At 42.8% G+C, this 16054-nt stretch overlaps 1 protein-coding gene across 2 annotated transcripts in view; it reads right to left on the minus strand.

Annotated features, from left to right (window-relative positions):
- Window positions 1-3755: 3755 nt before the first annotated feature.
- The window catches only part of LOC131562438 (glypican-5-like), a 369647-nt gene continuing 357348 nt past the window's right edge, over window positions 3756-16054 (minus strand). For both annotated transcript variants that reach the window (XM_058812169.1, XM_058812167.1), the window contains one exon: window positions 3756-5414. In XM_058812169.1, coding sequence (XP_058668152.1) covers window positions 5212-5414 — 203 coding nt within the window. In that variant the 3' untranslated portion in view covers window positions 3756-5211. The remainder of the gene's footprint in view (window positions 5415-16054) is intronic.

Raw genomic sequence — 16054 nt, forward strand, 5'->3', positions numbered from 1 at the left:
TGCAGTAGCAGCTTCCTGCATGCAGGCTTCCTGCTGTGTGTGTGAAGGTACCTGGAGAAGGGAGAGGGACTCAAGAAATTGTTCTAGTCCATGGGTGATTTCCTTCCTAGGAGTACTCTCCATGTTAAATGCAGGATCTTTTCCTGAATTTATTCTCTGTTTATTACAATCTCTCACCCAGCATTTATTTTTTTATGGCTTAATATTTAATACAATTGAAATGGAGAGAGTGACAATAGAACACAGAAGAGAATTCAGTATTTAGAATAATTCTAGACTTCTGAGGCAATGGGAGGAAGATAAACTTGTGTTCTTTTTGACTAACACATGTCAGAGGAGTAATGACATTGACTGGAAGATGTTTCACTTTTCAGTGATACTTATGCCATATGTCATTGCAAGAAGCACAGAGAGCAGCAAAATGCAATGAATGAAAAGAAATGCTTTGTACTTATGGCCAGTTGTAACATTAAGCCCTTACAATGTGCAAGATAGGGAATGTCTCCTACAGAGCTAAACCTGACCACGTGAGGAGACATGAGGAAAGCATGTATATCAACTGATTTCCCTTTAAAATGGGCAGACTGCTTATCAATTTTCAATAAAAAGCTGAAATCCCTCTGACACCATGCTAGTTAGGAAATTTTGGCTGCAAACTTTGTTTAATGTGAAGAGTTCCATTCAGGAATGTAGGAACTTTCTGGATTTTGTGTCCTACTCAGTATCTCACTTCAATGTGTGTTTCAGCTCCTTTCACTTGAATAGACCTTGCTTAAACCTAATAATGTGCAATACTGAATATCTCAGCAAATATGGGCAAAAAAGCTTGACTAATATTAAAATCAAGTCTGTACACAACATCCATTAGGACAACATGAAGAAGACTCATAGAGAATGAGAGAGTTAAATTTAAATTTTCTCTGTATGTTGCAGTCTTGGTATCAAAAGGGAATGGGGCCATTTTAAACAGAGATCTGATTGAAGAGATCAGAGAGATGTGAATCTCACAGCCAGATACCCCCACACACAGCCTCTGAAGTCAGTGCAGCTGGACAGTATTATTTGTGTGCCCTTATCAAGCTCTGACAGACATTTTTACCTCAAAAGGTTCATTACTGAGAGATCAGAATCACAGTTCCTTATGCAATAACGAAGCTGCACTAGAAGAGAGGGCACAGCACTGGCAATGTGCAAGCCAGAAACAAGTGAGAGAGGCCAGACTGTGTAAAGCCTCTAAACTGCAAAAAAAAAGTCCAATTCCTAGCAGGTGGCTGTGAAGTTGTCTGAAAGTGCAGTCTCTTGATTCTCTGCTGCTCTTTGCCTGGCCAGTCTCCAGGAGATGATTTGGAGAGGTGTAAAAGCTGCTTGAAATGAGCTGAGCACACTGGGCTCAGGGCTCAGAGCAGCCAGCTGGAGCTGCCATGCCCTGCACCCTGCAGCCACCCACGCCTCTGCCCACCCCTGCTCACCCTCCCCTGGTGCTGCCACAGCCAGCAAGGGGACTGGGGACACACAGACCTGAGCCTCTCACAGGAACACAGAGCCTGGAGAGCACTGAAACACTGAGAACTGACACTGTGCCCACGGCAGCTCTGTCTGATTTGGTAAAAAGCCTGCATCACTCCCAACAGAAAACTGTACATTGATTTTACTCACAAATGCATGACAGCAATTACTTCCCAATGCTGGCATTAACAAATGTGGGCACAACAAAATATTTAAAGAAAGTCATAGCAAAACAATAAACAATCAGAAAGCAGTGGCTAAATACAATTCATAACTGTTAGGCATGGCTACAGCAATGCTCTTAGACTGGTACCTTATTTTACACTGAGATTACACAGACAAGTCCAAAAGTATTTTGAATTTTGACCTTTGTAATTACATCATAATTACAGTGTCCTGGGTAACAAACTAAGACTTTGTAAAGCAGATGTCTAATTACTCTGAAAATGAATGCTTCCTTTATCTGACACAGCCAGTGGTTTTACCTTTACAGGTATAGATGGTTTGTCTGATGGAAAACACTCATTTGTAAAAATGTAAATGCAACTGATCCTGAGAGGAAAAAAATATCATAAACCACCAGTAAAAATAAACTGCACTGCCCTCTAAAATGGCACAATTTTTGATGCTCATTGTGAAGAGATTTCATGCTGGTTTGACCAGTTCTCTTCTTACAATGTAGAAGTGTTTTTGCAATGATTTAATTGAGGTACAGCCCTCTTCCCTCATTCTGCAGCAAGTTTTGTCTATCAAAACATTGGTTGAGTCCAATGAAATGAGGTGATTCTATCTCACCCCACGATCTGAACTTGTGTTTTGTTACAGGAACTTTTAAAGGGTTGTCTTACTTGAGAGATGAATACAAATATTCGCCAACCAATCCCCAAATCCAAACCCTTGATTTTTCAGAGGTTTCTGTTTAGCAAAATGATGACATTTAGCAATAACAAATATCTCCCTGGGTGAATTCTTGCATACTTGCCTCCTGTGGGGTTTCTGCAGCTCCCTGTGCTGCAGCTGAACATGCGGCTGGCGAAAATATCGACGCTAAAATCTTTTCCAGAGCAGAGCTCAGAAACACACCTGGCTCTGGCTGATCAGGTTCCCTCTCTGCAGGTGAGAAAAATCTGAAAACTCCCAACTGCACAGCTGACATCTGGCAGGACTGGAGCCCAGCCCTGAAACCTCATCCATAGGAATCCTGATGGTCACTCCCAGTGCCTGAATGATGACTGAGCACTGTAAGTGTGACAACTCTAAATCAGCAGTCAGGCTGACAAGCACCAGGCAGGGATTGCTCCAGTGAATTCAGAGTGCTTGGTGGGCAGGGGGTGAGTGTGAGCACCCAGGGCACATTTCTGTTTGTGCACACTGAGCTCCTGTCTGACTCAGCCATCACAGGGCAGGATTCTCTGAGTGCCAGGCATTACAGAGTCATTCCAGTGCACAGATGATGGGACCTGCACAGGTAAAACAGCACTTTTCCAAAGGGCACCCAAAATGAATACAAGAAGCAGCATTTTTAATTATGGTTCCAGAGATTGGTGCAGCTCACAAACCCTGGAAAACACATGACAGCCATTTAAATACTTGTGGGAAAACTGATTTTCACTGATAGGACTGGGAAGCACTCCTTAGGGATATTAATATCCTTACCGTTGTGAAAAATCAGACTTAAAATACAAAATACTTGATGTTAATGCAAGTATATTCTCCATTTCATTTCCTTGTTTCAACATTAAAATTGAATTATCTTTTAGAATATTAATAAAATTTAATAATAAAAATTTAGCTGCTGCCATTTTAGAGACACTGCTTTTGTAGCTGGGTGCATCCATGATTCGGACCATACCTTTATGTTGTAAATATGATCTAGGAACCAAATCTGGAAATGAAACTAAAGCCCCACTTGGCAAACATAATTAGACATGTTCACTGATACTGCCTGGAAAGGTGCAAGTGTAGTGAGCCTTTGTTCACTTATTGTCTGCTTGTTCTGTACCATTGTCACCTCCTGTGTGGTGGCACCCAGCAGTAATCCTGGCCCATGGCCCCTTCTGTGAACCAGGCTTCTGTAACCAAAGTTGCCAATAAAATGCCTGGAGCTGGTTAGTGAGACACAGGGCTCTTCTCTTGAGTAATCTCAGTGAATGGGTAAGTATCAAAGAGATGTTTTACAAAAACCAAAGGCAAGTGTTTTACATTAAATCTTACAAAACTGTACATAAGAATAGTCTACAACATGAAAATGGCCATTAAACAGTTGTAATAGTTATGAAATGTAGTAAATATAACAATTCTAATGTTTCATATATTTATCATATTAATCACTGTATTCATACAGTTGTGTTTGTATACAGATATTCAATGGCACTGTAAACAGTTGTTGGAAAACACACATTAACTCTTAACCCATTAGAAGTTATTATAGTACTTTTTCATCCAAAAAGTTAAAATGCATCAATGTATCATTGACTTAAAAAAAATAGCCTTGTAATATAATGCACATTTGACGTATTCTAGGGTAGCAATCAAGATGAAGCATAACAGAGAATGTTCTAGATTTCAGAATGTTTTACATTTACACCTAACGTGATACAAAATTTTAAACATTAAATGTAATTAAATAATACACAGTTTATGAAACAGTTGATTTCAGAGTTCCATAATGCACAAGATCTAGTTAGTGTCTAATGGGAGTTCCCAATAATTTATATTTCTGGGACCTTTATGAAAAACTTAAGCTGGTTTCTATGTAACATCTCATAGGTAAAGTAAGTTTGAACTGAATTATCTTTTTTTTTTTTTGTTTGTTTTTTTTTTTTTTTCTGTACAGAGCTGCATTTAGGTGGATAAAACATTATTATGTTTATTTATGTTTCCCTTTGCTGGACATTCATCCAATAAGCCTTGAGCATATGCTTAAATATCTGGTAATGACATTTTGTGGGGCAGGGAAACTCACTATCTATGTCTCTCAGTAAACAAAGTGGTTCTATTCTTTTCCACAGTTAAGGCAACTATACTGATATATTAGACACACCATATGTTTTTATGTTGCTTCCTACAATCTAAACAATAAGAGTGAAGAGAAGTTTCAAACATGCTTTGATCTTCTTGACCACTCAGGAATTGCATCAAGCTGGTAGAGAGCACTTCACCCTCCATGGGAGCAACCTGGTACCTGGCTGGTGGGAGGGGTCCCTGCCATGGCAGGGGGCTGGGGCTTGATAACCTTTAGGGTCCATCCCAACCCCATAACATTCTGTCATTCTGTGAACTGGAGCACAGCTTGTTAGCTGCTCACTTACAAAAACAAAGTATGGATTGCCTTGAAGACTGACCATTCATATAACTTACCAGAAAAATTAAACAAATAAACAACAGCCAGTCAGATTCTAGCAAACGAAATTGATAAAAACAGTAACACACACATACACAATTTCTGGGTTTTCAGTTATTTCTACCCCATAACTTAAGCTATGCAGACCCTTGTGATCATCTTCGCTGTACCTTGGCTGGCCTTTGCCAACAGCTATCTTCAGCCATTGAAAGTGATGACACTTGGTATCTGCCAACTCCAGCATTTCACTCCTTATTTACCCTAACAAATCACATCAACTAGAGAGCCATTTCCATTGTTTCCAGTCGGGTAAGGCTGCAGGTATCGGTGACAGTGAGCAGGAGCGCAGCAGGGCAGTGCAGCTACAGGGGACAGTGCCACAGAGCTGCCAGGGCTGCCAGGACAGCAAGGGGGGCACTCAGGGCTGGGCTGCTCCCAGTGCCAGTCACACTGTGCTTGGAGGATGACTTGACAGTGCTTGTGCTGGTTGTGGTGTCAATCTTTTTCACGGTTGGTTTTGGTTCATTTCTGTTCTCTGCATGGGTTTTCTTGTCCTTGAGTACATCTGAAAACATGAAAGTGAACATGAGATTAATCACACATCTTTTAAATGGTGCGTGAACATATTTAAATGTTGCTGGAACTTGGTGTACACTCACTGTGAATAACTGAAACATGGATGGAGACTGATGGGGCCCTTGCACTCATGTTTTAGCTCGACTCAGTGTGGCTCCTCTGTCCTCAGCACCCTCTGTTGTGCTCCACAAGTCTCCTCTGCCTGCCTGGTGGCTGCTCACAGACACAGCCTGAGCAGAGTAACAGCTGTTCTGCACTGCAGTGGCTGGGCTCAGAACCTCATTTCTCACATAAAGCATCTTCAGTTTCACCTGGGCTGGGAACTAGCTCATGCTTTAAAATGTGCAGTTAGGATTGAGTGGATTCATCACAGTGAAACCCACTCCAGGCTGGTGGATGCTACAGGAGATTGGATATTGACTTAACAGAACCCCAGAATGGTCTGGGTTGGAAGGGACCTTAAAGACCTTAAAGATTAGCTCATTCCACCCCCTGCCATGGCAGGGACACCCTGCACTAACCCAGGTTGCCCCAAGCCCCATCCAGCCTGGTCTGGGATACTTCCAGGGATGGGGCATCCACAGCTTCTCTGGGCACCCTGTGCCAGGGCCTCAGCACCTTCTGAGTACTGAACTTCTCCTGGTATCCAACCTAAATCTCTCCTCTTTTAATTTAAAATCACTGCCCCTCATCCTCTTCACTGTCTGCCTGTGCAAAGGGTCACTCTCCTCCCTCTTTTTTTAAGTCTCCTTTAAGCACTGGAAGGCTTATCCCTCCAGATGCATTTTGAGGCAATGCCATGTATTCTTATATAAAGAATTGGATTCAGAAGAAAGGAGTAGCCCTTTATGGCAAAAACATGGATTTGTTTTTTTTTATAGGGAGAAAATAATAAATCTTCAGTTATGAAGACATTTCCAAGCCATTTGCAAATATTACTGAGACCATATTGCCCTTAAACCCTCTCATTGGCATTGTGGAGAAAAAGCAAACAAACAAACCCAAAGACTATTTCATCTGCTGAAGGGATGATGATTTTATAGTCAGTCTGTAAAAGCATACCTGAGTGCTCAGAAAGAACTAATGCCTACCTGGGAGAATTTATAATTAACAATAAATGTTCAGGTCCAAGTCTAAAGGATTTGTGTTACTAATGAATGCAGTGCACATACAAAAGAAAGCAAAAGGCATGGATTTGTAATGCAGATGAAACAGCAGTCCAATCTTAAAATGAAAACTCTGAATCACAGAAGCAAGTTCCTGGCAGAAACTGGAAAGATGGAAAGTATTCCAGAAATGTAAATGCAATCTGAGATCATTGTCTGCATGTCAGTAGTTCTGAACAACCATCAATAAATTCACTTGATACTAAAAATGAGCTATTGTATTGGGAAAGCACACATTGTTCTTTTGCCAGAATAAACTGTGAAAGAAATGCAATGAATCCCTCCATTTTACCATAATATCAACATTAATCCCAGAGGAATGTGAGAGTCCTACACCTGACTCAAGAGGGACTGCAGGGAAGGGACAGCAGCTGGCAAGGCACACTTTGGGAAAAGGGTATTGTGACATTGTGCCTGAAATTCCTTATGGCAAAGTGCAGGCAGGGCTCCTCTGTGATTGCAACCTGCAGTGGAGCTCACAGAAAGGAGGGGGAGAAAAAGCATGCTCCAAGTGTTTAGAAAATATCAGTATTCTGAGGACATTTAAAGAAAAATGGACAACCTTCAGACTGTCATTAAAGTAAATTAAGAATAAATCATGGAAATAGGTGTGTTCTGACACTGCCTCGAGTCCTTTCCATCACTGTCACTCTCCTTTGCAGCTGCACTAAAGGCACTATTTCTCTGCTGCCTCTTATATCATCCCAGCCTGCTGACTTCAGCTCTCTGGGGCCAGCTGATTAAATTAAGCCCTCACTCAGGTAAATCCATTCCCCTCTTTCAGCTGGCCATGTCCAGCATTGTAACTTGATTGGCGTCTATAAATCGGGCAGACTGAAATGTATTAATTCGTTTATTTTCTTGCTATTGACTTTAACAAAAATCTAGGCTAAGATTTAATGCTATCAGAGAGACTGTTGGTTTTTAAAAGCTTTCCTCTCAGTCACTGCTTAATGCACTACATAACAAGCATTAAATAATACATTAGAAAATTCTGCCTCTATCCTTTCCAGGGGAAGGGCTCCATTCTGAATTCTCTCTCTGTCTTCACAGCAGAGGATCTTCCGATGCTATTCATGGCCAATTCTAATTTGGGATCTAATTGTGCAAAATTGGCATTTTATTTATAATGCCTTATTTTCTCCTTTCTTAAAAATAAATAAAAATAGCTTAACTTTCAATTCAGTTCAAAATCTTTTTCAATCCTCTATTTGGTTTTTAAGGCACAAATTTCAGCAGTATAAAGATTTCCCATTTTATTCCAGTTTCCTCAGAGTTCCTGTTGCTTACTCACTCCACGATTTTGGCTGAGAGGCTCTGAGTTAAATGAGTTTTTCCCCTTAAATCTTTTCCTCTGAGTCAGAGATGGTTATGTTCAGTCTACTACTGACATTCAAAAGGCAAAAAAGTACTGATCATGCTAGGAAAGAAAAAAGTGTTAGTGTGAAGACTAGCACAGAAATGAAACTTCAGTCTCAACAGAGCAAACCCCAGATGTTCAGCACCCATGAATTCAGCCCCCAGACTATGATTTCATGAAACCAACCCACCAAACCCCACAGCTTTGGGTTGTTCTCCTGTTTACCTTCTGAGTTTTAAAGGCTTTATGGTTGCCCACTAGAAGCTTTCTCCATTGCTAGAAAGTTCCTTCCACCATCAGTCCCTGTGTGTGTGTGAAATGGAGTGGCTGACCCCTCTGCAGGCTCCAGCTCCCCTCAGCCTGACAGGGGATGGCCTTTGGAGCCTGGCACATGGAAATTGTTCTGTGCTGTTTATTGTCACTGCACCGTGGTGCTGATCCAGCCTCTGCAGTGGTGGCTGTGCTGTTCCCTCACCCAGCTCTCAGTGAGGATATTCAAATCCTGCCAAAGAGGGTGCTTAGTGAAGGCAGCTGAGTGCCCAAGCAGCCTTTCTGAGCAGCCCTTTGGGACTCCTGCCCAGGCCAGGGTCTGCTGGGGTCACTGGAGATGGCTCACGGCTCCTCCAGCCCCGTGACTACAGCTCAGCTAGTCCAGGGGATTGAGTCCACCTCCTCAGCTGAACTCTCATCTCTGTTAACTCTGCTGAACTCACACCTTGACCATATAAACAAAACACAGAATGAAAATGGCTTGACCTTGCTGTTGAGTGTTCAGGATTACCTTCAGCTCCGAGCTGTAACCACAGATTGCTGCCCAGGAATGCCCGTGCTGCTCTGACAGCACCGAGCTACTCATAAATACCTCTGTGGATCAATACTGTTCCTCAGAGACACCAGGATGGCAGGAGAACCAAAACTGCCACTGACAGCTAATTTAGGAACAGGAAACCTCCCTTACAATGAGGGCTGATTATGCTTTTCAAATACATTCAGTGAGTACACATGAATCGAAGGCAGTGAAGATTCTGGGGCAAGAAAATGCCATTATAATATTTCATCAGACAGAAGTTCAAGTCATACTGACACCAAGGTGTCAGCTCCCCCTTCCTAGGCCAAATCATTTTCAGTTTGCTGCTGCTAGAGATTATCAAAGCCATAATTATTTACTGGTGTTCTTGCATGCTATTGCTCTCTAGTGAGTGATATCATCAGGGTCTGCTTTAATCTGTTCATTTTTCCTACTGTCCTGCCAAGGGGTGAACAAGTTCAGCTACTTAACAGAAACCTCCTTCCATTTTTGTCCTTCTCTTGATCTGATTTGAGCTCAGCCCTTTCTCTGTGATGGTAAATGATGACCTCTGCTCGTCAGGCACTGCACTCGTGACTGCCAACAGCCTGTGTGCTTCTGAGGCTGCACATCCTCTCACCAGGCAGGGCTACAGCCCTGAGAGGGGAGGCAGAATAAAAACAAACAGAGAGAGATTTGCCAGAGCAGCCCTGTAAATGTTAATTACAGCAGCCTGGCTTCTAATGGAGTGGGGCACTGACAGCAGAGAATCCATGCTCATCAATCCACCGTGGGGATTCTGGACACGTTTCCATCAGTTTAACCTGGAGCTGCTGGAGGGAACCTTCAACCCGGCTATTTGGGGAGACAAAAGAAGCAGAGGTTGTTTATTTCTGCTCTCCCCATGTTGATTACATCAAGTCAGACCATATCCAGACTCTTCTTTTCTTGTCCATTTCTTTCTAGACTTTCACGCAAACACTGTGCTTTGAAAAGCCAGACTGTCAGCATCTATGATAGCAAATTAATGCCTTGGTCTTGAATGGCTCATCGTGGGTGCAGTGACACCATAATACAGCTCTGAAGGGAACTGGTCAGCACCTGCAGTTACTCTCCACGTTGGAGCTCAGTTGCTTGATAAATTTCCCCTTGATCACAGGCTTGGGTTTGGCTGACAGCTTCATAAGAAATTAAAGGTGCAACTTGGTGGAACAGTCTCTTAAATTACAGTAGATGCTGCAGTGTTATTATTAGCTTTTTATCACCTCGGGTAGCAAAAGCTAAAATTACTTTTACATATTCAAAGGAAGAAGCTCTGAAATTGCAAAACAATGCTGTCGCCATAAAATGTACCAACAATTTCCAAATAATCCATTATCTTGACATTAAGACCAGCAGTAATTATTTCCAGTTACAGCTGCAGCAGACAAATGGAAACAGGAATGTTGTGGAAATGGGAATGTGAGAACTCCTAAAGTATGAGAACTCGTGATGCAATTCTCCAGATTCTGGAGTCTGTTATTTTGGTCTGTATAATGCCAGGCAGTAAAAGGTGGGTGTAATGTTTGATTTGTGCAGCCAGAAGAAGGGAGCAATGAACAGCTCTGTGTGTACTGTTCCACCATTTTCTATTTCAGCCTGAGAACGTGGCGTCCAGAGAAGCCTTTTCCCCACATACCTTTTAATGGAAACCTGGTGTTAGGAGGAAAAAAGAAGTCTTTAATCAGAAAAAGAAAGAACTCCAGGAGTTTTAAGTGCACAGACCACTCTCCCCACTGAATTTCTGAGTGGCATTTGGTTCAGGCCAGCCTTTCCAGAAGACCTGTGGGATAAGACTATGGGGACAAGCTGATGTGTCCCAGTTCGATTCTGAGATCTTTCCATTTCTCTCTTTAAGAACTTTTTTTTTTTTTTTTTAAAGAATGAGAGGATAATCATAAATTGGGACCAGATTATCTATTTCCACATTTTAGTTCTATATTGAGCTCGATGTGATCTTTGGCAGATTGCCATTCCCTGTGGACCAGTGAGAGAGTTACTTTACTTCCTGCACGTTTTGATCATTCTGGATGCAAATTCTGCTGTCTGAGAGCCGTACCCACTCTCTGAAAGAAATCACACTGGCTGGAACTTTTAGGAACTAATTCAAATGCAATAAAGAAAAGGCAGGAACAGCCATGAGACAGTTAGAGATGTCAGGTGCCTGGAAGCAACACTTACATGAAAAGGCAGCTCCTTCCCCTTCTCCCAAGCACTTTTTTAGTCCATACACATCTGAGTGCAATGTACAGAGAGAGCAGGACATTATCTCAGCTGTCCTGCTCCAAGGAAACCTGTCCCTGTATGTGTTTGGCTTCTGATGCAGTGGCCATAGCAAACCCTGCAGGATTTTCAGGAGCACAATACACCTGTATTAGTTCTGGGTTTAAAAGTAAACCTGCACGTAGAACTGCTCCTGCCATGGTAAATGTCAAGCAGGAACAATCCATCTTTTCCTTGGGAAGAAATAATTCAACCTAACAAACCTCTTGTGATTCAACACTACTTCCATTAATCAATCAGTCATTTGCAAGAAAAGGTTTTGTCATGTTGTTTATATTAATATGGGACTTACTCAAACGCAAACAAGCTGAAAATATAAGCTTAAAACATGCCAAACATATTTTACATTTCCTGGAAACATCTGTTTTTAGTCTAGTCCTAGGCACATGTTTGTGGTCGCATGTTTATGCTTATTTAGTTTGCCAGATACCTCGTATGTAGTGTCGCACAGCTGACATGATATCCTGAAACACAGCATGGAAGTATCTGTAAAACATGATGTTCCCAGTAAATCTGTGCAACATTTGTTGTAACTTTCTTGTAATAAAAGAAACAACTCAAAAGCCCTGTGACAGCCTTCTGCCTGCACTGTATGGTGCAATTAATTAGCAAAGTTTGGGAATTGTGTACATGCCTGAGTGGTGCTATCAGGGAGACTGAGAGCGATCCTGATCCCGCCTGCCTCACATGTCCAAACTCCCATTAAACTTAATGGCAGTTTGGGGGGATGCAGGAATGCAGGGCTGACCTTTATGGGTAGAGATGAATGTGAGCTCCAGACTTCAAAGATTAGGTGCCCCTGCCAGTCTGGAGTGTGCAAGTGATCAGCACGCCAAGTGCTGAAGGCATCTGCTAAATATCACGCCACAGCTCAAAGCTGTAATTAAGAAAAATATAAACTGGCTCGAGGAAGAAAAATATTAGTAATAATTGAAAATGCTTTGGCTCTTGCTTTTGTCCTGATGATCTCATTAGTTTTGGTTACAGAAACAGTTCTCACCCTGCCTGACGTGGGGCATGCTTTGTTTGTGCTCTCCTTCTACCCACATCTTTCCCAGTTAACTTTTATTGCTCAATACAAAGGTCAAATCGAAGGCTTAATTAAATTGTATGTGGGGAAACTATAAACATATTTTGGAAGGGAGTACAAAAATATTTAAAGCCATCCCAACTCCTCTCCCCCAGACACTCCTTAATTTCTTGTGAAGAAAAGGAGCATGTGTTATTGGCACTCTTTCCCTTAAGGAGAAACTGCATATTTTCTGGCTTCAAAATTTACATTTCATGAATATCCCACCTTTTCATAACCTGCTAATTGTATTTGCAATTGACATTTGTAATGAGGATTTTAATTTAGCTCTGCTGCTATAAACACAGAGAGCTCCATTTTGTAACAGGCCTGGATATGATCTTATACTTCAGCAGTCTAAGTTCAACTTACAGCCAGGATTGGAAGTTCCCTTAAACTCTGCTTAACTTTAAACAGAACTTGGAGCACCAAGATAAATACTATTACCCACCTGCCTAAGTTAGGCATGCCTCTCAGGTCTAGATCTGAAAAGTAATTCTGAAAACACTGCCAGCTCTACCTAAGCAGCATTTACAGTTTCTTCACGCCATGAGAAGACAACCACATAGCTGGAGAGTCAGGTCAGGTCTGAGTAGGCTACAACCTGTGCACAGCAAGGCCGATCCCGAGGAATTTCAGCTTTCCCTGTGCCAGGCTGCTGCCCCAGCTGTGTTCATGCACCAGTGAGGTTCTCAGCGCTCCCAGCCAGCTGTTGCCCAGCCCTGGGGGCAGAAGGATTCTCTGGACCCTTCTCCGTCTCCAACAGCCCTCCATGGTTTGTGTTTGTGCCCTCCATGGTTCGTGTTGGTGCAGCTGGCTGCACGCAGAGCCCTGGGAGCTGTGCTGGAGGTGGGGATGCTCTGCAGGTCTGCTCTCCTCAGCCAGACCCTGCCAGCCTGTGAGTGCAGGGGAGCAGAGAGGAACCTGCCAGGCAGATCAGACAGATGGCACCAGGGCTCAGAGCCTTCCTGAGAGTGGTTTACAAGGGCTGCTTGCACCCAGGTCTCTCCTGCACTGCCCACTCAGAGCAGCTGTGCAGGGAGGGACATCTCAGCCTGAAGCAGGCTCTGCCTGGATACATGGGCCTGCCCTGGAAGCAAACTGGCCCAAAATACACTGTAAAGAGCTAATCAATTAACTAACAGGGTGTCAGCCAAGAGAGCAGTGACAATAGGAGCTGCTCTGTGCCCTGCATGAGAGGTGTTCATCCCAAGGGGATGGCAGTGATGGGCAGGAGCATGGACTGCTCTCTGCTCAGGAAACCCTCCTCTCACAGTTTAGCATGAGCAGATCCCATATCCTCAAGGAGTGAGCAGGAGAAAATCAGCCCCTGCAGAACTCCCCTCCCACCAAGGGCAGGGACTCAGGGCAGAGCCCTTTGAGCTCAGCAGGGAGAGTTCAACACAGGCACTGCAGGCAGCTCAGCAAAACCCCAGTGAATGGCCACAACTCACAGCAGCTCCAGCATGGCAGCACAGGAAAACAATCACAAGCATCCCTAAAGGATATCTGAAAGGGTCTTTTCACCCTGCAAGCAGGCTGCTCTCATCATTCCCCATCCATTAAAAGCCAGTCAAATTCCTCCACTTATTCCCATTGCTCCCTGAGAAACTTGGGCACATACAATTCCTCCTTTAAGATTCTGAAGCCACCACATGACAACAGAGAGGGTTTAAAATGCTTCCTGTACTTCTGTCATTTTTGAGCAGCCACAGAACCTTATACTAAAGATCTCTTAAAGAGGTTCAAATAGGAGATAATAATAATAATTGATGTTTAATTACAGAATAAACATTGAAATCACCTCAATCTACACAGCATCTGATTGTTTTTTATCTAGATGATAAAAAGGATTAGTTGTAATGCCAAACAATACTTCCAGTCCTTATATCAATCAGTAGGAATTTTTATTTAATTGAATCTTTCCAGTATTTCATTTCACTCAGAACTGAAATCAAAAGAAACTGTGGCAAGATATTATCCTGGATTAATCATCTGAGCCTGAACATCAGGAGCAGTACAGAAAAACATCCTGGCATTAGGCTTGCTTCAGCTCTGGTATGGGGAGCTTTAATTAGTCTTTTCTCCTGCTCTAGACTGGCAACTCTTCAGCCCTGCACATCCTCTATTTCACATTGCAGGTTTATCCAGGCAGCCCAGCTCCATCAGAGCTGACAGTTATTGACAAGGGAGGGTGATTAGAGCCATCACTCTGCTGAGGAGCTGCAGCAGCAAGAACATGTTTCATGTGAAAATACCAAAGGGCTTAAAAGCATTATCTTATTAGTAGCATGCAGTGAAACTGATGAACCCTTATCACAGTCAGCAGGATGATGAATACCCAAATCAACACAAACGGAAAGGAGATATACAACCAGAGTAAAAAATAAATTTTTCTAATAGAAACTCTTACAAAACGAAGCCCCATCCATTAGGGTATGCATAAGGCTATGTTCTGTCAGTGTTCAGGCTGTGGGGCAAATGAAAGGAAGGAAATTCTTGTTTGGAGCTGGCAATGACCCCTTTCCCTGCTCTGTTTTTGTCAGGATGTGAACTGCTCCCTCAATTCTCATGGAGTCACCTACAGCAAAAGCACCAGACTGAGCTGAACAAGTCTGCCAACACTGGTGCATAACAGACTGAGGGCTACAAATCATCCCCTTTTTTTGGGTAACAACACTGCTCAACTTCACCTTGGCCAGGGTTCTCTCACTTGGCCAAAAGGAAAAAACATTTCTGCCATTATCCCTCATGGGCTGAACCTTCCTTGAGGCTCTGTCTCCATCATGAGAATGCTTAAAAACACCATTCTGAGAGGGACAAATCCCGCACTGGAACCCAAAGGTCTGCTTCCCTCTGCACTGATGGGCTCAAGCCTGACTGCCCAGGTGACACCAGTGACAAAGGTCCTGCTGCAGGCACCTGTGCAGGGATCCAGGGGATTGTGACCGTGTTCACAGGGGTCTTTGGATGAGGGAAGAGACGAGGATCTGACTCCATGTTTCAGAAGGCTTGATTTATTATTTTATCATATATATATATTATAACTATACTAAAAGAATAGAAGGAAAAGCTTCATCTCAGAAGGCCAGCTAAGCTAAGAATAGAAGAGAAAGGAATGATAACAAAAGGCAGCTGCCTCGGACTCTGAGATAGCTCGGCCTTGATTGACCATTAATTATAAACATCCAAGATGGGCCAATCAAAAATCCACCTGATGCATTCCACAGCAGCAGATAATAATTGTTTACATTTTGTTTCTGAGGCCTCTCAGCTTCTCAGAAGGGAAAAAGAATCCTAAGAAAGGATTTTCACAAAAAGATGCCTATGACAGGGGATCATGCCAAGGTGCTGGTGAGAAACAGAGCTTGTTTTCAAGGACAAGGAAGCTGGAGAGCATGCAAGCATCAGGGTGTGGCTGGAAGTGTGTGGAGAGCAGTGGGGACCTCAGATCAGGGAATTCAGTGGGCTTTGATGAACATGAAGGACAATCTTTGCTGTGTTCATGCACAGAACTGGCATGAACACACACAGAACACTTCTCAGGTGACTGAGCAGGGGGCTTCACCTCTGTGTGCTTCAGGCCAGCCAAGGAAGCTTTGACAGGCCCTCAGCCTCTCTGAGATGTATCAGTTATAGATTTTATATATATATATATATATATATATATATATATATATATATATATATATATATATTCAGTTATATATTTTCTATATATATTTTCTTCACTGCCACTTCTTCCTGTCACAGGAGCTCCAATAAAGGGAAAACCCCACTGGAAGTTCACGAGAGCTGACACCGTGTGCTGCAAAGGATCTGTTGGCACTGCTCTGGTCTGTTATGCAAATACACATCAGTGGACTTGGTACAACATAAATTATGTAAATATCCAGGTAGAGACTCTTCAAAATGCAGATTGCTT

This window comes from Ammospiza caudacuta, chromosome 11 (genome assembly GCF_027887145.1).
Source record: "Ammospiza caudacuta isolate bAmmCau1 chromosome 11, bAmmCau1.pri, whole genome shotgun sequence".
NCBI classification, from domain to species: Eukaryota; Metazoa; Chordata; class Aves; order Passeriformes; family Passerellidae; genus Ammospiza; species Ammospiza caudacuta.